The sequence below is a fragment of the Molossus molossus genome, unplaced genomic scaffold (genome assembly GCF_014108415.1).
Source record: "Molossus molossus isolate mMolMol1 unplaced genomic scaffold, mMolMol1.p scaffold_m16_p_19, whole genome shotgun sequence".
In the NCBI taxonomy this organism is placed as follows: Eukaryota; Metazoa; Chordata; class Mammalia; order Chiroptera; family Molossidae; genus Molossus; species Molossus molossus.
Window position 1 is genome coordinate 1,764,526 of NW_023425354.1, and position 23,554 is coordinate 1,788,079.

Genomic DNA, 23,554 nt, shown 5'->3' on the forward strand with positions numbered 1-23,554 from the left:
CCGAGGCTGCCGCTTTTGGGGAGCGGCGTTAAACTCCGGGGTTCCTCAGCTCTGCTGTTGCCTTTTACCCTTGTGTTCTGAACCAGAGTGTACATTTTCTGTCTGGAACCTTCCCCGTGCTGGACACCTCTACAGGGGCATTTGCATAGTGAGGGACACAGGTCCCCAGAGCCAGCTGAGGATGGTCTGCCCCCAACAGAGGCTCTGCCCCCACAGAGACAGTTCCTTGGCAGCAAAACTCAAGTTTATTAAACAGGTATAACAAGTATAACAAAATTTGCATTTGTGTGTGCTAGGCCTGCGCACTTTTATACAAATGAGGTCACGCTGGATAACGACAGTTAAGGCTTTGAAAGCATAGCACACGCAATAAGACATCTTAATTTAAAAACCTTCATAAAAGCGGAGAGAAAAGTCCCCGTGCCCCCTCTGCTGAAAAAAGGGTCTTCTGCTCCAGTGTGGCAGTGAGGCACCAGAGTGGCACCTGCTGGCCTGGCCGGCTCCTCCCGCCTGAGGTATCACGGGACTGCCAGGTGCCAGCTGGAGGCCTGACCAGGCAGCCCCCTCTCCTGAGGCAGCGGCAGTGATGACGTGGCGCTCCAGGATGCAGACGCCGGCAGGAGTGCCTTTGCATAGTCGGGACGATGGGCCCACCAGATGACAGTGCAGGTGGGTCGTAGCAGGTGAATGCCCAAGGCACCTGGATCACTTGTACTCCCCTCGCCAAGTGCGACAGTGACGGCAGGGTGCGGGGTTCTTGGTGTTGGTGCCGGTCTCATCACCCATGGACCCGCTTTCAAGTCCACGGAGTCATGAACTCACTCAGAATGTACACTGAGGACCTTGCCTGGCTTGTAAACAGTTGTTTCTCAGTGGTCACCCAGGAGAACAGGAACTGGTCCAGAGAGGTCAGTAGGCATGTCACTTCCGGTGGGGACGTGCATGGGGTTGGGGCTGGGCGCCCTTGTTCCTTTTCCAGAAGCCCCACTGGCTTTGCGTTCTCTCTGAGTCTGTCTTTACGCCTCGGCCAGGAGCCCAAGCCAGCACCGGACACGGGCGCCCTCGGGGAAATCGAGGCCGGGCGGGGATCACGTGCATTTGGCAGAATGCCAGTCAAATGCTTCCTGCAGAAATGCCAGGAAGGGCTGTGCCCCTGACCCGAGTCCACACGGACAGACTTGCATTCAACATTTCAAAACACCGGAGAGAGGAGGGCATCCTCGTGCCAGTTCCTTCATTGCACAGGTGAGGAAACAGCCTCAGAGCGTCCGCAGTTCTAGTGCCCGGACCCTGACTGTGTGGCCGTGGCTCAGGGCAGGGCCCGCGTGAGGTCTCGCTGGTTTGGCTCGAAGTCCCATTGCTCCCAGGAAGCCCTGACGTGTGAGGAGGCAGCAGAGCCTTTGTTCTGTGTCCTTGGGAACCTAGGAACATCTGTACAACACTCAGAAGTTAAAGGAATGGAAGAGAGAAGAAAGCCAGGTTCTCTTCTGTGAGTGCAGAACACGTTAGAAAAACAAAAACAAAAGCGGAAATTAGTAACCCCGCTGCCTCTCCCTCGGACCAGGTAGTCGTCTGAGGAGGAGGCGGCCTGGGGCTGGGATGTTCCAGTGAAGAGGCTGGAGGCCGAGGCAGCCTGTCCGTTCGGCCGGGGCGCAGAGGACGGTGGCGCTCTCAGACCCCCTCTCGTGACCAGCGGCCGCCACCCGCTGAGGACAGGTGTTCCGGGGCAGAGCCGGCGCCCGGGAGCAGCTCTATCTCGCCTGTCGGCTCCGCTTCAGCCCAGCTGCCGTCTTCCACACGGAGACACAGTTGCAGAGCAGAATCTCCTCCGGGAACTGGGACTCCAGCTCGGGGGGAACGTCACCATATTTAGTTTCCATGTAGCTCACTAGAGTGTCTCTCAGGCTGAAAAAGCAAGGACAGGAGTCGGCCTTGAGAACAGCCTCCAAGATCACCGACAGACACATCGGCAGCCACCCTCCCAAGCCATCGATGGACCCGAAGGGCGCTTGGGACCAGAAACCCTGAGGGTCAGCTCCTGGCCGCCCTCGGCCGAGGGGGTGCTGGCGCCGGAGCCTGCTGCTTCCCGCGCGTCTGGGCACACCGCAGGACGAGCCCCTCGCCGAGGCCCGCCCAGCAGGGCGACCTGCCACCCAGCAAACAAAGCCCCCCCAGAACCGCCGCTACTCTGTTCCATATAAACAAACATCAGGCGTCTCTAGGAATGGGCTCCTTCTCCTCCACCACAAGTCCAGCGGAGTAAAGACTCCTTTTAAAAACATTTTTTTAATTAATTTTTTTATCCTCACCTGAGGACATTTTTCCATTTTTTTGTTCAGATAGAGTGGAAGGAAGAGAGAGGAAGAGAAAGAGAGAGAGAAACATCGACGTGAAAGGGACACATGGAGTGGCTGCCACCCACATGACCAACCAGGGCCGGGGACAAACTGCAACCGAGGTGCGTGCCCTTAGCGGGAACCGAACCCGGGTCTCTCTGGACAACAGGCCGATGCTCTAACCGCTGAGCCAAACTGGCCAGGGCTAGTGAAGACTTCTTTAAAAATCTAAAGATTGGTTGGCTGGTGTGGTTCAGTGGTTGAGCGTTGACTTTGCACCTAGAGGTCGCCAGTTTGATTCCCAGGTTGTGGGCCTGATCCCCAGTGAGGGGCATGCAGGAGGTGGCCAATCGATGTTCTCTCTTATCAATGTTTTTTTCTCTCTCTCTCCCTCTCCTTTCCTCTCTCTCTAAAATAAAAAAAATAAAAATTCAAAGATACAGCACCGGCTGATGTGGCTCAGTTGGTTGGAGCATTGTCCTGTACATCGAAAAGTCTTGGGTTTGATTCCTGGTCAGGGTGCATACAGGAGGCAACCAATAAATGTTTCTCTTTCACATCAATGTCTCTTTCTCAAAAATCAACAAAGGGCCCAGCCAGTGTGGCTCAGTGGACTGAGAGGTCCCGGTTCCATTCCCAGTCAAGGGCACATGCCTGGGCTGCAGGCTTGATCCCCAGTAGGGGGCGTGTAGGAGGCAGCTGATCTATGTTTCTCTCTCACATTGAGGTTTCTCTCTCTCCCTTCCTCTCTATCTCTCTAAAAAAAAAGAACATATTTTAAAATAAAAATTGGGTTGTCTTTTTTTTTTTTTTTTTTATCCTCACTTGAGGATATTTTTCCATTTTTTGTACAGATAGAGTGGGAGGGAGAGAGAGTGAGAAACATCGACGTGAAGGGACACATCGAGTGGCTGCCACCCGCATGACCAACCAGGGCCGGGGACAAACTGCAACCGAAGTACGTGCCCTTAGCGGGAACCGAACCCAGGTCTCTCCGGACCGCAGGCTGACGCTCTAACTGCTGAGCCAAACTGGCCAGGGCAAAAATTGGGTTGTCTTGAAAAATAAACAAATAAATGTAGCCTCAGGTGAGGATTTAAAAAAAAATCCAAAGGAAAAAAAATTAAAAAGCCCTGGCCAGTTTGGCTCAGCAGTTAGAGCATTGGCTCACGGACCCAAGAGTCCCAGGTTTGGTTCCCATTAAGGGCACGTACCTTGGCTGCAGTTTGTCCCCGGCCCTGGTTGGGGTCATGTGGGTGGCAACCAGTCGATGTGTCTCTCTTCATATCGATGTTTCTCTCTCTCTTCCTCCCTCTCGCCCTCCTGCTCTATCTAAAGATAAATGCAAAAAAAAAAAAAAAATCCAAAGATATAAATGTGTAGAGGTACATGCCACGCAGCACAATGGAGAAAACTGGCAACTCTGCCTCGTGCTGGCGAGGGAGCTGGGGTTTAACGTCTGCGTAGAAAACCAGCCAAGTCAAACGCCTGCCTCACACCACACACGGTCCACTGGTTGGCCACACAAACAGACGACTGAAATCCCTAGACGCGCAAGAGGCAGGAGCAGCAGACTGTCTCCCGGCCTTGGGATAAGAGAGACCTTAGGACTCTGCACCCCTCCAGAGGGCCCGCAGGAAAACCTTGTCACTCTGGCTCCGTGACATTCAACACCAAGACAGAGCCTTTGCAGCAGAACCGATGATACGTTAATCAGAATCTTTTAAGATCGAGAAACATTATCAGCAGATGTCAAGTGGTCACTTAGAGGAAGACATACAAAGGGCTGGTAAACAGAAAAACATCTTCAGCCTCACTCGTGAGTAGGAAAATACGAGGGAACACGAGACACCATTGTTTGGTGAAAGATGGCTAGTATCCATCTCACGCTACACGTGGGTGTCGCTTCTGCTGGGAAATTTAAAACGAATGCCTCTTTGACTTAGTAAGTCCGCTTGCTCTAAGGAGAACATGACTTTTGTGATTATTTTAAAAGATCCAGTAGAGACAGCCACCCCCAAAGCCAGCCCTCGGGTGTGCCCTGGCCACGGTCACGGCAGGAGCCTCGGCGGCCCGAGGGGGCCGTACCTCCACTGGGGGTTGAAGTCCTCCTTGGTGCGGGGGTTCTTCAGTTTCAAGACGATCATCTCGTGTAGCTCCAGAAGGAAGGTGTCCAGGCTGCTGTGGTTCAGGAACGTGCTCAGCAGCTTAGCATTTTCTGGGCTGAGCTCAACTCTGAACTTGGCGTCCATCTCCCCAAAGGGCTCCTGCGGCGCGGGAAGCAGCAGTGAAGGGGGGCCCAGGGGTGCGCGGCTGGCCCAGCCAGGGGGAGCGGAAGGCGGGGCTTACCTTTCTCAGCCGCACCTGCTGCTCAGACCTGTGCGCAGAGAGGAGTTGCCAGAGGGCGATGACGTGCTGGAGCTGACACCTGTGGAAGGCCTGCGCGGGGAAGGGGCTCCTTAGGACCGGCCGCCCAGTGCTCTGCCCGCGGGCGCTTGCATTTCTGCTGAGCTCATCCCAAGTCCCTGGGCACGGAGGCCACCCTGCTCCAGCCACTAAGGGGCCGCCTCTCCGAAAGGCTCCCGCCGGCGCATCTCGGAGCCCGAGCATCAGTCAGTGTGCAGGTGGCGGGCGCCCTCAGTCACACACGTGGCACGGGGTGGCTGGAGTCTTCTGTTCCCAGCGCACCTGTGACTTTACCTCCAGGGTCTGTTCTGTTTCCAGGCTGCCTAGACCAACCCTCTCGGGGCGGTGCTGACCTCCTCCAAGACCCACCTTTAACACCTGCTCTGTCTGGTCGCCCATGCGCAGCTTGTCCTGGATGTACATGTTCAGGTCCATGTTGGGGTCCTCGCCAGCGGTGCTCAGGAAGCCCAGGGTGACCTCTATGACAGACAGAGCCTCACAGGCGTCGCTGTAGGACTGCAGCTGCCCGCAGATGGCGCTGACGGCCGCGTTGGGGAGGGGGCTCTGGGAATGAGAGGGCAGCACGGGGGTCTGTGGCAGCTGTGCAGCAGGGTGGTAAGACGCCCACCTTCTCACCGCCAGGGCCACAGGGACGGGCTCTCCGACACCAGCCTCCAGAGTGGCAGCAGTGTCCCAGCCGCTTCTCAGACACAGATGGGGACTCGCCAGACCCTCAGAGCAACTCGTGAGGAGGTGCTCATGGACACGCGCACACACACACACACACTCACTCAGCACGGACACACCAGACACAGAGACCACACACACACATGCACACGGCACACACACACATACTTGGCATAAACGTACTACACACATGCATACACACTGAGCATGCACACGTCATACACACATGCAATGCCACATACACTCAGCAGCATCTCAGAACATGCACATGCCACACAAAGATACCACACACACACACACACACAGGCTCCCTGGCTTCTGCATCCGCTCACCCGGCCATGTCACCAGGGCCCGCGGGTTCAGAACGGAAACACCCAGCACGAGAGCCGCCCGTGCGAAGGGGCCAGCCCGTGTCACACGCGCACGGAGCAGGCCGCGCACGCTCACCTGGGCCATCTTGTCCCTGATGCCCATGAAGAGACGCTCGTGGTCCCAGTCGCGCCTGTACACCAGCGTGGGGATGCCCTTGAGGGTCAGCTTGGGTTTGCCCTGGAGGAAGCGGCTGATGACCTGGCGCTGGATCTTCTCCAGGTCGAACTCCTGCAGGTTCTCCTTGCCCAGCTCCACTCGGTACTGGCAGTTGGACAGGATCAGCGGCATCAGGTCCCGCTCCACCTCGTAACTGATGACGTGCAGGTCGGTGACCTCGGAGGCGTCGACGGAATAGCTGAGGACAGCAAGACACCGTGCTCGGGGGACCGTCAAGGGCTGTGGCCCTGGACCCTGGGCGGCAGGAGCCACGTCCTCTCCTTGCTGTGCTCGGAGTTTGAGCCGATGGAAGGACACATGGCCTGTGGACACTCGTGCATGGGGCTGGACGAGCGTCGGCCCCGGGAGCGGGCGCCTGGCCTGCGGACCCTGCTCCGGGCCCTGGGCTGAGAGGGCAGCACCCGCGGGCGGTGCGCTCACCTGCTGTTTTCCCTGGAGAACTTTTCGACCGTGTAGACCATGTCGTTGTGCAGCCTGATCAGGTAGCTGACCAGGGCTGTGGAGCAGAGGCCCGCGCCCTGGCGACGCGGCAGGATGACCTCGAACTCTGAGTCGAGGTCCAGGTCTGCGCTGCAGCAGTCTTTGGGCAGCTTGATCTCGCCTGGAAGGGCAGGGCTGTCCTTCAGCAGAGGTGGGGCTCCCGCTGCTTCCCGCTCAGCATCAGGGCCCGGAGCCCGCAGCAGGTGCCACAGCATGAGGGCTCCCAGCCTGGCTCGGCTTGGCCCCGCCCAACCCACCCCACCCAGCCCCGCCCCACCCAGCCCAGCCCAGCCCCACTCCACCCGCCCCACCCAGCCTAGCACAGCCGCACCCAGCCCAGCACAGCCCCACCCCACCCCGCCCCGCCCCAGCCCCACCCAGCCTAGCAAGCCCCACCCCACCCCACCCAGCCCAGCCCAGCCCCGCCCAGCCCCACCCAGTCCAGCCCAGCCCCGCCCAGCCCAGCCCCACCCAGCCTAGCACAGCCCCACCCCACCCCACCCCGCCCCAGCCCCGCCCAGCCCCACCCAGCCCCGCCCCACCCCAGCCCCACCCAGCCTAGCACAGCCCCGCCCAGCCCTACCCCGCCCAGCCTGGCAGAGCTACACCCAGGGACGCTCTAAAATCCCGCCCCCAGGTCTCTTCTGTGCTGACCAGTCCCGTGTTCTCATCTCCCTGTGGTTTCCACGTGGACAGAGCCAGGAGGCCCGAGGCTGGGTTTTTCGGGCCCTGCGCCTTTCTGTCCCAGACAGCTCCACCCACAGATGCAGGTTCCCTGCAGCGCGGACAGGGGCCTGGGGACAGGCTGTGAGGACGGCTCCTCCTGCCGTGCTGTGTGGAAGGGGAACGTGCCACTCACCGTGGGTCTCCAGGGACCTCCTCAGCTTGTTCCACGTGGACAGGAACACCTGGACTCTGTCTAGGAGCAGCCGCTTCAGCCCCACTGTCAAACACACGCCGGTCCAGGTCAGACCAGCGTCACCCGAGACCTCTCACCAGCGCGACCCAAACGCCGTGTGAGCGCCCGGGCTGCGTGTTCCGGGGTTTACACGCCCCAGCTCATGCGAAACGCGCCCAGTGCCCCGGGCTGCCCCACCCCCAGCTGGAGTGGCCCTCCAGCCAACACTCAGGTGCGCTGCCCTGTGACCAAAGTCCTACCTGAGTGGTGGCTGTCAATGAACCCTCTGATGGACTGGTACTCAGCTTCCGACACATTCTGGAATTGTTTCACTAGACCCCTCTGCAGGGCCAGAATCTCGGGCAGGAACTTCACCAGTCTGAGCTCTGCTTCCTGGGGGGGAGACCACCCGGTGACACCTCTCATCTGCGAGAGAGTGTCGCTGGGGGAAGGACGTGGGCTTGTGTTTCCATCTGTCTATGTGGTGCTCTGTATGTGAGCCTTGAACACGGGGGGAGGCTGCCCACTTCTTCAGCAAGCAGCTCCGGATGGCTGCCCTGTGTCAGCACGTCCTGCATCCCGGAGCCGGTGGAGCCGGACAGAGCCCTCTCTCAGACCCACACGCCCGCCTCGGGGCCACGTGACGGCTGGGTGCGGGGAGGGCAGCCCACCGCCCAGGGCCCCGAGTCCAGCACTGGTGCCTGTGCCACCCCAGGTGCCGAGCTGAGGCCCTGGACCCCAGAATCTTCACCGGTGACAGAGCGTGGCTTTCACGTGAAGCCCTACTGCTGTGACCACCGAATTCCTGCGGTGTGTCACTTCCTGCTGAGCTGTGAACACTGGTCCGTGGACGGCAACGGCTCCGTGGAAGGAAAGCTCACAGACGGAAGGGCACGGCGGTATCTCTGGTTCTGACTGACACGGCCCGTAGGTACGTTTCGTCTGCCCCCCTGCCCTGCCCCTCGCTGAGCCCTGATCTGTAAGCCCGGACGGCTCAGGAATGGGGAGATTTTGCCTCATTTTGGACGTTTTTCATTCAACCCCCAGGCATGGGGTGGGGGATGGAGAGGAGCGGACGAGGCAGGAGAGACTCCTGCTCTTTCTTGCTGGATGACGGGGAGACGCTCCCCAGGGCCCTCCGGGTCTTTGCGGATTCCTGCTACCACCACCTGAGCTCTACACCCCCATCCCTGCGTCCCCTGCTGCAGACGGTTCGTCCAGGTCGAACATGGAGGCGGCCGGTCAGCTGCCCCGGCCTCGGTCGGCGGGAGATCAGGCGGGTGGCCACGGCGAGGCGCCTACCTTCTGCAGGAACTTCCAGAGGACAGGCATGGTCTCTTTGCCGTTCTTCTGCTCCACGATGTGCCGGAGGTACTCCACGGTGATCCTGGTCCTGCAGTTCCACATCTTGGAGCAGTGGACCATGCTGCGCGGGGGCAGGCTGGACAGGAAGGACGCCGGGTCCCCGAACACGATTCTGGCCACCGGGTTGGAGCTGACACGCTCATCGCCACTGATGAGAGTGTTCACCGCCAGGAGGGTTTTATCTAGACGCTAGGTGAGGAAAACGTACGGGATGCTCGACGCGAGGCCCCACGGAGGACGGGGGGTCACCTAAAGATGACCAGCGGGCGAAGGAGGGCATCTGACCTACGCGTCTTACACGTACTCAAACCCCCACGGCTCACGCTCGCTCTCATTCACACGCCCGTCTGCAAGTTGCTGTCTTCCCAGGTAGAAGGACGCTCAGACCGACACCACTCCCGCCCTTGGACCCACTGATGTTTATCTCCTCGTGGGCTTTGTGACCTTGGCTGAGTGCCCCCCGGTGGCTGCCCAGGAGAAGGCCCTCGTGCGGTGCAGAGGTCGCTGGCACCCCCTCACGCACCTCCAGCACAGGTAAGAGGAGGGCTTCCACAGCCTTCTCCCAGGAGTTCCTCTTCTCTCGGGTCGACAAGACCGCATCCACGTCGAACGCTCCTGCGGAGAAAGGTGTGTGGGTTGCCCAAGGAACGAAACCCACAGCGGTCCCCACGGAATCAACACCACGCAGCTGTTAAACCGAGATAATGTTCCCTTTTGCGGGGGAGGGATACATATCTTCCGAATCAACCTGCGTGTTATTTTATTTATTTATTTACTTATTTATTTTTTATCCTCACCCGAGAACATTTTTGATTTTATCTTCAGATAGAGCAGGAGGGAGAGAGGGAGGAAGAGAGAGAGAGACGTTGACCGGTTGCTGCACACACGACCCCAACGAGGTTGGGGACAAACTGCAACTGAGGTACGTGCCCTTAGCGGGAACCAAACCCGGGACTCTCGGGTCCGCGGGCCGATGCTCTAACCGCTGAGCCAAACCGGCCAGGGCTTAACCCGCGTATTTAAAAATGGCTCCTGCCTGGCCGGTGTGGCTCAGTGGTTGAGTGTAGACCTGGCACCAAGAGGTAGCCGGTTCGATTCCTAGTCAGGGCACATGCCCAGGGTGTGGGCCTGATCCCCAGTGTGGGGCACGCAGGAGGCAGCCCGTTGCTGTTCTTTCTCATCGATGTTTCTCTCTCCCTCCCTCTCTAACTTCTCTCTCTGTAATATCAACAAAGAAAAAAAAAATTAAAAATGGCTCCTGCCGTGTGCTTGGTGAAGATCCCCGGTCTCTGACTCTGGACACTGCAGAGCCTCCCACATGCACCGGACACTTCTGTGCAAATGAGCGACTGTCGCAGGCCTTGGCCCGGCAGGTGCGTGTCTCCGCCCACAGACACACCGCTTCCTGCTGCCCAGCGGGCATGGCGCCACCCTCATCCTCCTGTCTCCCCTAGACCGGCGTGCTCTGCTGCCCACGGCCCCCGCCGGCCCCTCGCCCAGCCCCTCACTCTGGCCGGAGAGGTGGCCCTGGTCCTCGAGGAGGCTGCGCAGGACGATGTGGACCACGGTGGCCGCGTCGTCGGCCCCCTTGCCCAGCGTCTTCATCAGCTGCTGCAGGTCTCTCTGGATGTGCTGCTGCAGAAAGCTTCTCGGGTCCCTCACCGAAGGCTTGATGATGTTGGTCAGAGCCTGTGGGGGCCAGGGGACAGCACGTCAGATGAGGCCTGGCCTGGGGCGGAGACCAGGAGGGAACCCCGGCCCTGTCAGGAGCCGGGCTCGGACACGAGCGACGCCGGCTGGTTTTCCCCGGGAGGCGGAAGGCGGAGGAGCGGACGGGCAGGCTCGGGCTGGTGGTGGGAAGCAGGACTCAGAGCTGGCCCTTCCTGCCGTCGCGGTTCAGCGGCTTAGAGGACACGCCTGCCCCGGCCGCAGCCAGACGGGAGAGACCGTGATGGCATCCCCTCTCCGCGCCCAGCTGGACACCGGACTGCGCGCTGAAGACAGACTTGCGAGGGCAGGTGCGCACTTTCCGGTGCCGGGACAGCGAGGGTGGGCGATTTCGTGTCTCCGTGCGGGGTGGCAGCCCACGGGAGGGGCTGGGGCCTCTGAGGGAAGGACCCCGGGGCACAGGGCCGGGCAGGGCGGCGCGGTACCTGCGGGCTGTGGGCCGCCCCCAGGAACATCGCCAGGTGAGTGAGCAGCCTGGCGAGAAGAAAGACCCCCGGGGAGAGCTCGCGGTCCGAAACCACCACCTGGTCCCTGGCGGGTGGGTTTCCCAGCACGTGGCCCGTCTGCGTTCTGTCTGCGCTCTGCCTGGAAGACAAGGTCAAGGCTGAAGGTCACTTCTGCTCCGTTCCAGGGGCACGTCCAGGTCCTTCGGGCCCGCAGACTGGGTTCATGTGTTGAGAGAAAATCATGCCGAGCACTTTCCCTGCTAAGCCCAGACCGACTTCCTTCCTTCCTTCCTTCCTCCCTTCCTTCCTTCTTCCTTCCTTCCTTCCTCCCTCCCTTCCTTCTTTCCTTCCTCCCTCCCTCCCTCCCTCTTCCTTCCTTCCTTCCTTCCTTCCTTCCTTCCTTCCTTCCTTCCTTCCTTCCTTCCTTCCTTCCTCCTCCCTTCCTCCCTCCCTCCCTCCTTCCTTCTTCCTTCCTTCTTCCTTCCTTCCTTCCTCCTTCCTTCCTCCTTCCTTCCTTCCTTCTTCCTTCCTCCTCCCTCCCTCCCTCCCTCCTTCCTTCTTCTTCCTCCCTCCCTCCCTCCTTCCTTCTTCCTTCCTTCCTTCCTTCCTTCCTTCCTTCCTCCCTCCCTCCTTCCTTCTTCCTTCCTTCCTTCCTTCCTTCCTTCCTTCCTTCCTCCTCCCTTCCTCCCTCCCTCCCTCCCTCCCTCCCTCCTTCCTTCTTCCTTCCTTCTTCCTTCCTCCTTCCTTCCTTCCTTCCTTCCTTCCTTCCCTAATCCTCACCTGAGAACATTTTTGCATTTATCTTCAAATAGAGCAGGAGGGAAAGAGGGGGAAAGAGAGAGAGAAACGTCGGTGTGAAAGGGACACATCGAGTGGCTGCCACCCACACGACCCCAACCGGGGCCGGGGACAAACTGCCACCGAGGCACGTGCCCTTAGCGGAACCGAACCCGGGTCTCTCCGGTTTATAGGCCGATGCGCTAACCGCCGAGCGAACCGGCCAGGGCCAGACCACTTTCTTTCAGGAGTCGTCTTCTTTCCAGAACCACCGGCCTGGCCGACGGGTGAAAAGAAGCTGAGCGACGGGGCTGCGCGTGCGCCCGTCTCCTGTGCCGCCATCGAGGACGGGACCCCAGGCCTGGCGAAGGGCTTCCCACCACGCCCAGACGGCAGGTGCGGGTGACAGACGTGTCCCGCTGCAGAAATACTGGGGATCCTGGGGCATCCCTGCGGTCCCTGGAGACACCGACCACACCAGCAGAGCCAGGTGCTGTCTCGAGGCAGCACCGGAGGGCGGTGTGGCTGATGAGACCAGGTGTCTCTGGGCCTGCGGTGTTGGAGAAGACTGACGTCCTTCCTTCACCTTCTCAGGAAGAGGGAACTCAGAGAGTCTACCCATGGGATGGCGTCTGCCCAGACAAACGCCCGCTTGGGTTTGCAGACTTGAATGTCCCTCTGAATTAGGTCACCTGCCTACGTCAACAGGGCTCTGGCCCCAGGCAGGCCCGCGGAAGACACTGCACTAACGTGTGCTCACGTTAAGGACTCGTGCGTCTTCTGCTTGCATTTAAGAACCCGGGGGCCGGTGGCAGATCCAACATGTCACTGCAGTGTGACAGCAGGGACCGGGCCGGGCCACCCCATGTCTCTACAGCAGGGACACTGCACTCCCTGCCAGCTTCCCAGCTGCAACGGAAACCCCCACAGCCGGTCTGAGCGAGCGGCGACGCGGGCACGTACCCGATGGCAGTGAACCCTCGGTTGGCCTTGTGGTTCACCCCTCCGACAGGCGCGCCACAGTCCACGCAGACGCTCTGCTCCATGGGCCTGCCACACTGGGACAGAGGCGGGCACCGTCAGTGCCGGGCACGGTGCGTGGGCATTTGTGGGTCTGGGGCACATGTTCCACGCAAATGATGTGGGACGTGGGCATATTTGGACTTCCCTTCCCAAACAGAACAATGACGGTGCCCATCCAGTCTTCCCTCCTGGGCTTCGTCTGCTCCCAAAGTGACCCCGACTGCCAGCCTCAGGGCTTTGTTTTCGGGCACGGGGAACGTGGCCCTCAACCCCACCATGGACTTTTGACTTCATGAAACAGGACAGGACCTCCCACCCTCCCCAGCCTCCCCTGCAGCACCCACGTTAGACTCAGGGACGAGGAATTCACAGGTCCTTCCCCCACGGGCTGGCGAGCTCTGGGTCCCTTTGTCCTCTCTGAGCTAGTGCCAGCTTCCGGCCCAGTCATCAGTTTGCCATCACAGGGGACACCTATCCCTGCAGCAATTCTGTCTCCAAGGGATCCATGACATCTTTGGATGTCACCCTGGGGGAGACGGGGTGTCCCTGGCATCTGGTGATGCTGCTCGCCACCCTCCGTGCACGGGCAGCCCCCATAAAGACACGTGCAGAGAGCCGAGGCTGGGAGCCTGGTGGGATGCCCTGTGCTGCTCAGGGTTGGATGCACACCTTGAACAGCCCTCAGAAGAGTCTGCGTTCCCCTGGAAGGTTGAAGCCCTCATGGTCCCCCTCCTCCACACCCCAGACCGGAAGGAGCACACCTGTGAGCCCCCCAATGCCTGCCCCGAATACAAGACTCACCTCTCCTACAGTGCACGGGTGACCTCTGGGACACACTGTTGAAAGAACAGGGCACACGTTGGCCGACGGTTCACCCAAGGGCCCGCGTGGCCAGAGGGGCAGTGACTGTCTCCTCTCTGGCCTGACCACACCGGACGCCCAGAGCAGGGGGACTGTCTCTGAGCTGAATTCTACGAAGCTGGGAAATGAGTTCCAGGCCCCCCAGGTTACGGGGCGGCGGGAGGACAGTGTTCTCACGCCTCTGTTCTCTTTGGCTGCTTTTGACCATGAGCGTGTTTTATAACAGCTTTGAAACTAGTGGGAAAGGGTTCTTCACTCTGGCACCAGCAGAACGTCCACCGAGCCAGGCCTACATTGCTCTGCCTCCCAGTTTCGTTTTCCTAAAGGAACTACCTTGGGGACAGACGCTGGGACAGCCCCAGGTGTGGTTCTCAGTCCCCCTCCTCCAGGGACGAGACACACGTCCTGCAGGCCCACCCGCGACCAGGAAAGACATGACGAGGGTCATGTACACCCTCCTGCACACATGCACGTCCTGCCACAGCACCCACAGAACCCACGGCACCCGCCACGTGGGCCCTCACTCTCGGCCCACGGCTCCCGTGGCATCAGGAGGTTCGTCACCACGCAGAGGACAGTGACTGTCTCGCCAACACTTACCGTACCAGTAGACGTATTCCAGACCCTGCCAGGTCCGGGCTTGAGACAGCAGGTCCTCAGGCATGGTCGGGAGAAAGGCCCGCTGAAACGGGAGAGGAGGGGGCGGTGTCGTCGGTCCCGCACAGGCTGGGTCTGCGCACGCCCCGCCCTGGGGCCACCGCACCACCGCCAGGCCCGGTGCCGTCTTACCGCCATGGTTTCTGGGGAGAAGGCCAAGTTCTTCAGGGGCTCCAAGAGCCTGTTCTGCCCACAGAGGAGGACGACGGCAGCGTGAACGGCCACTTCGGTCACGGCGCCTTCCAGGCTGTCGCCGGGCACCATCTTCAGCAGCGGCAGAGTGTTGGTCGCGAGGGATTTTGCAAAATCTCTCATGTCAGGGGACAGGGCCTGGCTTTCTTCAATGAATTTGTTCACGGCCTCACGTTGCTGACAGAAACACGTGTTTCAATATCAAAAGGTGAAGACGACCCATCATCAGTCACGCATCTGACCCCAGACGCCCGTCAGACGTGGCGGTGAGTGGGCCAAATCGTCCCCTCGGAGGGGCGTTGTCCAGGGAAGGAAAGGCTGACATGCAGATGCACCCCAAGCGCTCATTCTGGCACCCCCTTCCGGGCAATGACTAGTGCCGTCCATTCTTGGCGTTAGTTCTGACTTCCCTCTAAAAGCTCTGGGTGAAGCAGACAGAGGTCCCTCCACAGAAGAAGGGTGAAGACCCCCAACCCTGAGAAAAAACTAGGCGCACAATTTGTGTTTGTGACATTTACTTCTATTCAGAAAGTGCCCCCGAGCCCCGGGTGGACACTCACCTCCGGCGTGGGGCGCAGGCTGGCGTTGCGGGACCGGTACAGCGCGGTGACCTCTCTGAAAAGCGCCAGCAGTAAGCACACAGCCTGCCGCGTCCGGGAGTTCCTGCAGGCCTGGGACAGCGGGGACAGCGCGGGAGGCTGGGCAGCGAGGTCCAGCTCTACCCAACGCCCCAAGCTGGGCGGGGGCTTTCCCAAGACCCCACAGCCTGCACCTGAAGGACCACCTTTGGGCCTCAGCTGAGATGGCGAGGCCCATCAACCAGTCTACCAAGCTCAGTGCGTGTGTACCGGGCGCCTCGTGGCAGCCGCTCTTCACCATCCACCCCCTTGCGGACGCCGTCACTGGTCCGGGAACTCTTCCCGAGCATGGGAAAGATGTCCCCCTTTGCTGGCACGACGCCAGGGTAAACGGGGCTCGAAAAAGAACGTCGGCCAGAACCCTCCAACGATGATTAGAAAAGCCAGCATCTTTCTTAAAACAAGCACACACAATCCCGGCCGGTGTGGCTCGGTGGACTGGGCGTCGTCACAGGCCCGGGTTCGATCCCCAGTCCGGGCACAGGCCCGGGTTTCGGGTTCAATCCCCAGTAGGGGGCCATGCAGGAGGCAGCTGATCAATGTTTCTCTCTCAGATTGATGTTTCCATGTCTCTCTCCCGAAGAAATTCAATAAAAACATATTAGGAAAAATAAGTGCACACAGGGTCACATGCACACAGAACCAGCCCACGCAGGACGGTGGTACGTGGCTGAGTGCTGCTGGTCCTGCCCACACCGTGTCCGATCAGAGCGACCTTGGAGGACGCGACAGAGCAGGGTTGGGGAGGAAGTGACCAATGCAGATGTAGCGCAGTCGGCCTGTGACCACCAGCGCGGCTGCCACCCTGCGGGACGCCTTCCGTGGCACCAAGGGGAGAGCACGTTCGGAGGGGTGCCACTGCGCCGAGGAGCCTTGACCCATCCTACCTCCAGAGCAGTCGGAACGGCCAGGGGACTGCTCCCCAGGACAGCTTTGCCCACCGCGTCACGAACAGCCTTGTACTCCAATCCGTGCACCAGGTAGCGGTCCATCTGGCTCGGGTGCGCCTCCTGCAAGCCCAGGAACACAGGGTTCACCACGGTGGGGATGGTGGGGAGCTAGTGACACAGGACCTCAGAGCCTGATTAGCAAAGAGCCGTCCGCACGGGTGAGGACGCAGTCACCCCTACAGGTGCAAAGGCGTGGAAATAGGTTGTGTGCCGGCCCCAGGCAGCACGGTGCAGGGCTGGGGAACTGGGGGGCGGGGCGGGGGGCTAACCCCACAGTGGCCGCCTGTCTCCAGGGGCCAGGTGACGTCACACTGTCGCTCTAAGCTCCAGCTGGCAGTAAAACAGCCGGGGTTTTAGTGCTGTGTTACAGCCCAGGACAGTAACAACGTGTTCACTCCTGAGCATGACGGAAGGACCCCCGCGCGGCCCCAAAGCCAAAGTGACCCTGGTCCTCCTGGTCTGTGACTGCCGAGACAGAAAGGCCTCGTCCCACAAGCCGTGGCACTGCCCCTGGGCCGAAAGCAAAGCCACAGAAGCCTCGGCCGGGCCCGACTCGTCGGGAGGGACGCCGGGAAGCAGGTGGCAGGGCAGGGCCCACACACCGCTCTTCCCCTCGCAGGCTGCTAAAGGCCGCGGCAGCAGGGTGCCTGGGGACAGAGGCAGCCCAGAGCAGGTGCAGGCCTTCCCCTGGGGGGGGGGGCGGTCAGGGAAGGAGGGACAGGTGGCACAGTGCCCAGGCTGCAGGGCAGGCTCCTCACCTGCAGGACAATGACTTCCTTGGGGAACACCCACTGGGCCGGGTGGCCGGGCCGGGAGAAACCGTGCACGAACTCCATTCCCTGCTGGCTCGCGAGCTTCCGCACCAGGTACACCCGGTACCAGTCGTTCCTGGCCTGCGTGCAGAGGCGCTGCACCTGCCCCAGGTACTGCCGCCTGTCCTCCGCCATCTCTGCGGAGCCCGGGACAAAGCGGTCAGCGGCGGGGCTAAGGGCCCTGTCCTCCCCGTCCCAGGCACAGAGCTAGTGAAACGACCTCAGAGTGAGACACTGACTGGGAAGAAAGGGGCCGGGAGGATCCTGAGGGCCAGTTTGCCCTGCTCCCCGAATCTCAAAATAATGGGGTCTCTGAGCTGAGGCAAGGAAAGGGGCAGATGAAGACTTGTCCCAACCTTCCCAAGGCTCAGAGAGGAGGTCAGCAGCCCTGTCCAGGCAGAGGCGGGTCCTGGCCACCTCCTGCAGGTGCTCCACAGAGGCCTCCGGGGCGGGCTGCCGGCCGCGCCCCCCGGGCAGACACGCCTGCAGGAAGCGGCCGTCCTCCTTCAGGGCCCTGGCGGGCTCGCTGGCCCAGAGCGCGCTGTTCTTCTCATGGATGGAGTCCTAGGGGCCAGGCAGAAAGAGAGGGTATATTCTTTGACATTTCTTTAAAAGCCTCACGAGAGGCTCTTTAATTGATCCTAAAAAGAGGAAGGGAGAGAGAGAGAAACATCAATGTGAGAGAGAAACATCGACTGGTAGCCTCTCTCGCGCCCCCTGACTGTGGGATCGAACCCGCAACCTAGGTAGGGGCCCTGTCTGGGAATCAAACCCACAACATTTTGGTGTATGGGACAAAGCTCCAACCAACTGAGCCATCCAGCCAGGGCGAATACTGTTCTTCTTATTTCTTTCTTTATTAATTTTTTTGCTTTGTTTTATCCTCACCCGAGGACATTTTTGCATTTATACTCAGACACAGCGGGAGGGGGAGAGAGAGAGAACCATCAATGTGACAGAGACACACTGAGTATCTGTCACCCACACGACCACAACTGGGACTCTGGTCCGTGGGCCGATGCTCTAACCACTGAGCAAAAGTGGCCAGGGCAAATACTCTTCTTTTTTATTTTATCCTCACCCGAGGACATTTTTCCATTTTTTTGTTCAGATAGAGTGGGAGGGAGAGAGAGGGAGAGAGAGAGAGAGAAACATCAATGTGAAAGGGACACATCGAGTGGCTGCCAACCGCACGACCCAACCAGGACTGGGGACAAACTGCAACCGAGGCACATGCCCTTAGCGGGAACCAAACCCGGGTCCCTCTGGACCGCAGGCCAACACTCTAACCGCTGAGCCAAACAGGCCAGGGCCGAATACTGTTTGTTTTTTTAACATGCGAGCCTCAACCCTCCAAAATGTCTCGTGTGACCGTGGAGAATAAAGGAAGGATGTAGAATGTTGTGGGTTTCAGTACGCATTTTTTGCATCATGGAAAAGTATTATCCCTTTTTACTTGAGGGGCAAGAAAGAGGGGACAAAGAAGACTGATGAGGAAAAAAATTGTGTATCATGTAAATTTTTTCATTCGCATTGTACGATGTTTGGAAGTGACAAAAACACAAAGAAAACGAAAATGGAAGGTAGCCATCGCCCTCCACCTGGAGCTGGGCATTGCAACTTCAGTGGTGTGTTTTTCTAGCTTGCTTTTTATTTTTTCCTCACCCACATAAATGCCAATGTGGACCATTACCGAGGGCAGAAGCCCTGTTTCCTGAAAGGGTGAGTAACGTTTTAACAAAATTAAAACTCCATCCTGACCAGTCATTCCTGCACGTAAACACCTGAGCAGTCTTGTAAAAATCCCCAGGACTGAAATCCAGAGGAACCATGAAGATAAGGGGTTAATGGGGGCCTTGGAAAACTTGGAGGGACCATAACAAAGAGACTGATGACTGCCCCGACCTCTGTAACAAGCTCATCTCTACCCTGCAGCAGACTCCTCCCTCACCTCGGTAGCGGTTCACATCAGCCCTGGGACCACAGGGCGGCGCCAAGAGAATGCAGTTTTTGGCAGATTCTGTAGTTTTGTGCCTATGCAAGCCTGAGAACAAAGAAGGCTGGAGCGGATACCTTCTCGGATCAGCCCGCCCGCACCCAGGCGCGTGCAATAAAGCCCGTTTGCTCTTGTGGATGTGATCTCTCGCCAGCTCGGACCTTTGGTTTCTGAGATCATTTTTTCTGCGGGGACCACCGCGATGGTTCCCCGTAACAACTACAGTGCTGCTCTGTGGATGTTTGGCAGCACTTCGCTGTGGCACGAACCACAGGCTTCCCAGGGAAGGGGCAGCGGGCTCACCTCCAGACAACTGCTGAACAGCACGTACAGCTCCGTCTTATCCTCCGGCAGGAACGATTTCCTTTCCAGCTGGGTCAAGTACTGCTGAATGTAATCCTTGACTTGGTGGAAGCTTCGGGAAGAGAGTAGGAGAGCTGACGATCAAAGGTCTGAGAATTCATTTTGCCGAAACAAAGTAGCTACCTGCTCCTCTCTCGATCTCCCTGTGTACACACAGGTGCACACACCCACACAGTATGGAACGTGATTTTATTGGCAACACTGTAGCACAACACTGGAGGGATAGAAAATGCCTTATTTCACACCAGCTGTTCTCAGACACCTTGGTTTCAGGACCCCTTGGCAGTCCTAAGCATTACTGCAAGCCCTGGCCAGTGTGGCTCAGCAGTTAGATCATCAGCCCCTGGACCAAAGAGTCTTGGGTTCGATACCGATCAAGGGCACGTACCTCAGTTGTGGTTCGGTCCCCGGCCCTGGATGGGGTCGTGTGGGAGGCAATCGGTCGCTGTGTCTCTCTCACATCAATGTTTCTCTCTCTCTAAACAAAATCAATAAAAAAAAAATATTAAAAAACATTTTTTTAAATAGTTGTGGCCTCAGAAGGAAGTGGCAAGAAATATTCAGAGTGATGAAAAGCAAGAACCTACAACCAAGATGACTCTATCCTGCAAAGCTGTCATTGAGAATCGATGGCCATAGAAAGAGTTTCCCAGACAAGAAAAAGTTAAAGGAGTTCGTCACCACCAAACCATTATTATATGAAATGATGAAGGGTCTTTTTGAAGAAAAAGATAAAATATATAAACAAACAAAATGGCAATGAATACATATGTATCAACAATGGAATCTACAAACAAAATGAACAGGCAGAACAGAAACATTCTCATAGATACAGAGAACATTTTGTTGGTTGCCAGATGGGAGGGGGTTGGGGGAATGGGTGAAAAAGGTGAAGGGACTAAGAAGAACAAATTGGTTGCTAGACTGACAAACCTCAAAGGGAAGGGGGTTGGGGGGGGGAGAAATAAACCAAAGAACTTATATGCATAACCAATGGACACAGACAACAGTGTGGGGAAAGGTGGGAGGGGATGGGAGTGGGGAGGAGGGGTCAATGGGGGAAAAATGAGGAACATCTGTAATACATTCAACAATAAAGATTAAAAAAAAAAAACCTTAAAAAAAATAAATAGCCGTGGCCTCACGGACCCCACAAGCGTCCAGACACCCACACTTTGAGAACCAGTTCCCTCTCGCGGTTTCCCAAGAGCTGAGGCGAAACCCTTTTCTCCGAAGAAAGCTTGGTCTTCCTCTCTCGCGAACACTGTATCCAGAGCTCTTCACCCAGGACCCCTGCCTCAGGGGCTCCCGGCCCCGGCCCCCTCCCCGCCGTCTGCTCGCTTCTCCCTAAGGGAAGCGGTGGCCGTGCCCAAGGCACTGTCCCGTGCGGACCGGCCGGCTCACCCCCACGCAGAAGCGAGGCAGGCGGGCTGTCCCCGGAGGGCCGCCCCGACCGTGGACTAGCCACTGTCCTGCAAGGCGCGCTGGGCAGCAAAGACCAGGCCGCGAGGACAGAGCACAGTCTGGGCCCCGGGAGGCGGCTCCCTCACCTGTACTTCAGGAGCAGCTTCAGGACCACGGAGCGGATGACGGGCGTCTTATCGACGACGTCGTCGAACGGAGACAGAGACTTGGTGAGTTCACAGTGTCCTTAAACCAGAGAGACAGGCACGGGCGCCGTTAACATCAGACACACACGAGAGGGACGGAGCTGTCAGGTCTGTGGGAAGAAAGTCACTTACGCTGGGGCGCGTCTCGTAAGAGCGTCTTCTGCACGAAGAGTAAGGACAGCAGAGCCTCGACCACATCCTTGTGCGGGGGACAGTTGTCTTTGAAGCACATGGTGGACACCAGGTCCACGAAGAAGCTGGTGCACAGGTGTCGGAAGTAGGCGTGCTTCTCAGTGGCGTGCCTTGGGGACGGGTGGACAGCAGTCAGACGCTTGTAGGATGGGCTCTGAGGTCCCTCCACACAGTGCTTAGGATGCCTGGGGCACTTGGATTTTTTATAAATAAAAAGATACAAGTATCTGCCCGGGCCGGTTTGGCTCCGTGGTCAGAGCGTCAGCCTGAGGACGGAAGGGGCTCGGGTCCGATTCTGGTCAAGGGCCTGCACCTGGGCTGCGGGTTTGATCCCTGGCCCTGGTCAGGGCATGGGCTGGAAGCAACCACTCGATGTGTCTTCTCACATCAGTGTTCCCTCCCTCTCTTCCTCTCTCTCTGAAAATCACTGGAAAGTGTATCCTCGGGGGAGGATCAACAAAGAAACAAAAACAGATGCAAGTATCTCCTTACGCTGGTTAGAGCTGGTCTGGAGAATGGCACCAGGCAGCGGTCACTGAGCGCTTGGACCAGCCGGCCACACTCTTAACATCCTAGGAGTGAGACACAGGCCCCACCGAGGGGTGTGCCTTGTGCGCCTTCTTAGGGGGCTCAGGAGGGGGGAAAGGGGAGGGAACCCAGCTGCCACGGGGCTCCTGCTGACGTGAACGACCGGCCCGGAGCGGGGCCTCAGTCACAGGAATAAACAGCGGCGACACAGTAAGAGGGTAAACGCCTAAACCCCGAGAGCTGCTTGTGCTGGCTTCACCACTGACGACCCCTGGTTTACCTCCTCCAACTGTGCCGTGTCCCCGGCTGCACACGTGCGTGTCTCGGGGACACAGTGACCCCGAGGCACATCCTCTCTCTCACGACTGTCCCGAGTCAGGGTGTCTCAGGCGAAGAGGTCTAGCTCTGAATAGTGTTCGCGAAAAAGGGAGACAAAGAGAGGAAAGGGTGTCTTACTTCAGCTCCTGGGAAACCTTGAGGGGGAACGGGTCTGGCAGTTCGGTTAAACAGAAGGGACAGGCCATCTGGCCGCTGGTGAGCCACTGCCGGATGCAGGCCAGGCAGAAGGCGTGATCACAGGGCAGGCAGATGGGCTCCTTCGTGTCCTCCAGGCAGACGGAGCACGGCCGGATGCCGAACCTGGGGCGCAAGGGCAGCGTCAGCGCGCAGGCCGAGCAGCGGGCTGGGAGGTGCTGTCCCTTGAGGGCCCCACACCGGAGGTCTCACCGGGTGAAGGTCCTGCTGGCCTTATCCTTACACTCACAGAGAGTGGCCATCACTGCCCGGAAAGGCCGGATGGTCTTGATGTCCGAGTTCTCTTGCAGACACTGGAGGAGAAAGGCAGAGACCGGGAAGAGAATTAGCAGCGGAGAGGGTGGGCTCGGCCAGGCCAGGCGAGTCAGCCCCGCCCCGCAGCAGAGGCGCCCCGCCCTGCTGGCGCTCAGGACTGTCCTGTCCGTCTACAGGCGGGCCCCGTGTCTGCGGAGCTTTCTCTAACTCTGAATGCTCCCGGCAACGGTACTGCCTTCGGGAGAGAGACGACATTCCCCACTCCGATCTTCCCTCTTCCTGTTTCTAAGGTCTTAGCCCCTCCTCCCACTATGACAGATTTCAAACTTTAAACTATAATATAACATCCACCTGTGTATTGACCACCAAGCTTTAAGAAATCTTTTTTTTTTTTTTTAAAGCCTGACCCAAGGATATATTTCTATTTATCTTCAGACAGGGTGGGAGGGAGGGAGAGAAAGAGAAACATGGATGTGAGAGGGACACATTGACTGGCTGCCTCCTGCACGACCCCAGCCAGGGCCTGGGACCGAACCACAACGGAGGTACGTGCCCTTGACTGGAATCGAACCTGCGACTCTTTGGTCTGCGGGTCGACGCTCTAACCACTGAGTAAAACTGTCCAGGGCTCATTTTAAGAAATCTTATCAGTTTGGGAACATTTGCTTCAGGTCACTTTTTCTTTTCTTTTTTAGAGAGAAAGGAAGGGGGGGGCATCAATGTAAGAGAGACACATCAATCGGTTGCCTCCCATACCAAACCCCTAAACCCGAGCGTGGCATGTGCCCTGACCGGGCATCACACCGGCGACTTTTTATTGCACAAGACAATGCTCAGCCAACTGAGCCACACCGGCAGAGCTAGATCCCTTTGTAGAGAAACAAAATGTTAACAACACCGTTGCAATGCAAGTGTATCCTTCCCCTCCCCAGAGAGAAGGGACACTTGCAGGTGTGGGTGAAGATACTGTTATCATTTGAGTAGTTTGGAACTTTGCATCACACTGTATCCAAGCTTCTGCAACACACTTTCTCCGTTGCTAAGTGAGGGTCCGGACCATTCATGGTAACTGCCGCATGGTACCGTATGATGGGTATACCAGTGATCTTTTCCTGTTGTTGGGCTTTTAGAATGTTCCCAATTTTTCACAGGTGGTGGCTGGGCTGGGTTGGGGCCCCTGGAGGCCTGGGCGGAGCCCTTCCTCCGCCCTCACTTTCTCTGTACGAATTGTTTCTGCCCTGACCTAGCACTCAGGACAGGGCGCACCACTG

At 58.4% G+C, this 23,554-nt stretch overlaps 1 protein-coding gene across 5 annotated transcripts in view; it reads right to left on the reverse strand.

Annotated features, from left to right (window-relative positions):
* Positions 1–233: 233 nt before the first annotated feature.
* RNF213 (ring finger protein 213) overlaps positions 234–23,554 on the reverse strand; it is a 99,698-nt gene continuing 76,377 nt past the window's right edge. For 2 of the 5 annotated variants that reach the window (XM_036267868.1, XM_036267867.1), the window contains 25 exons: positions 22,221–22,321; positions 21,951–22,133; positions 20,907–21,076; positions 20,715–20,814; positions 19,105–19,216; positions 17,162–17,369; positions 16,752–16,942; positions 15,931–16,053; positions 14,966–15,076; positions 14,346–14,582; positions 14,157–14,238; positions 13,497–13,531; positions 12,636–12,730; positions 10,875–11,034; positions 10,230–10,410; positions 9,245–9,336; positions 8,659–8,910; positions 7,617–7,749; positions 7,318–7,401; positions 6,399–6,579; positions 5,877–6,156; positions 5,112–5,306; positions 4,686–4,775; positions 4,425–4,603; positions 234–1,905 (listed from right to left, as the gene is read on the reverse strand). In XM_036267868.1, coding sequence (XP_036123761.1) covers positions 1,752–1,905; positions 4,425–4,603; positions 4,686–4,775; positions 5,112–5,306; positions 5,877–6,156; positions 6,399–6,579; positions 7,318–7,401; positions 7,617–7,749; positions 8,659–8,910; positions 9,245–9,336; positions 10,230–10,410; positions 10,875–11,034; positions 12,636–12,730; positions 13,497–13,531; positions 14,157–14,238; positions 14,346–14,582; positions 14,966–15,076; positions 15,931–16,053; positions 16,752–16,942; positions 17,162–17,369; positions 19,105–19,216; positions 20,715–20,814; positions 20,907–21,076; positions 21,951–22,133; positions 22,221–22,321 — 3,729 coding nt within the window. In that variant the 3' untranslated portion in view covers positions 234–1,751. Of the gene's footprint in view, positions 1,906–4,424; positions 4,604–4,685; positions 4,776–5,111; positions 5,307–5,876; positions 6,157–6,398; positions 6,580–7,317; positions 7,402–7,616; positions 7,750–8,658; positions 8,911–9,244; positions 9,337–10,229; positions 10,411–10,874; positions 11,035–12,635; positions 12,731–13,496; positions 13,532–14,156; positions 14,239–14,345; positions 14,583–14,965; positions 15,077–15,930; positions 16,054–16,751; positions 16,943–17,161; positions 17,447–19,104; positions 19,217–20,714; positions 20,815–20,906; positions 21,077–21,950; positions 22,134–22,220; positions 22,322–23,554 lie in introns of those variants that run through there. The other 3 variants (XM_036267869.1, XM_036267870.1, XM_036267871.1) reach the window with 3 other exon arrangements.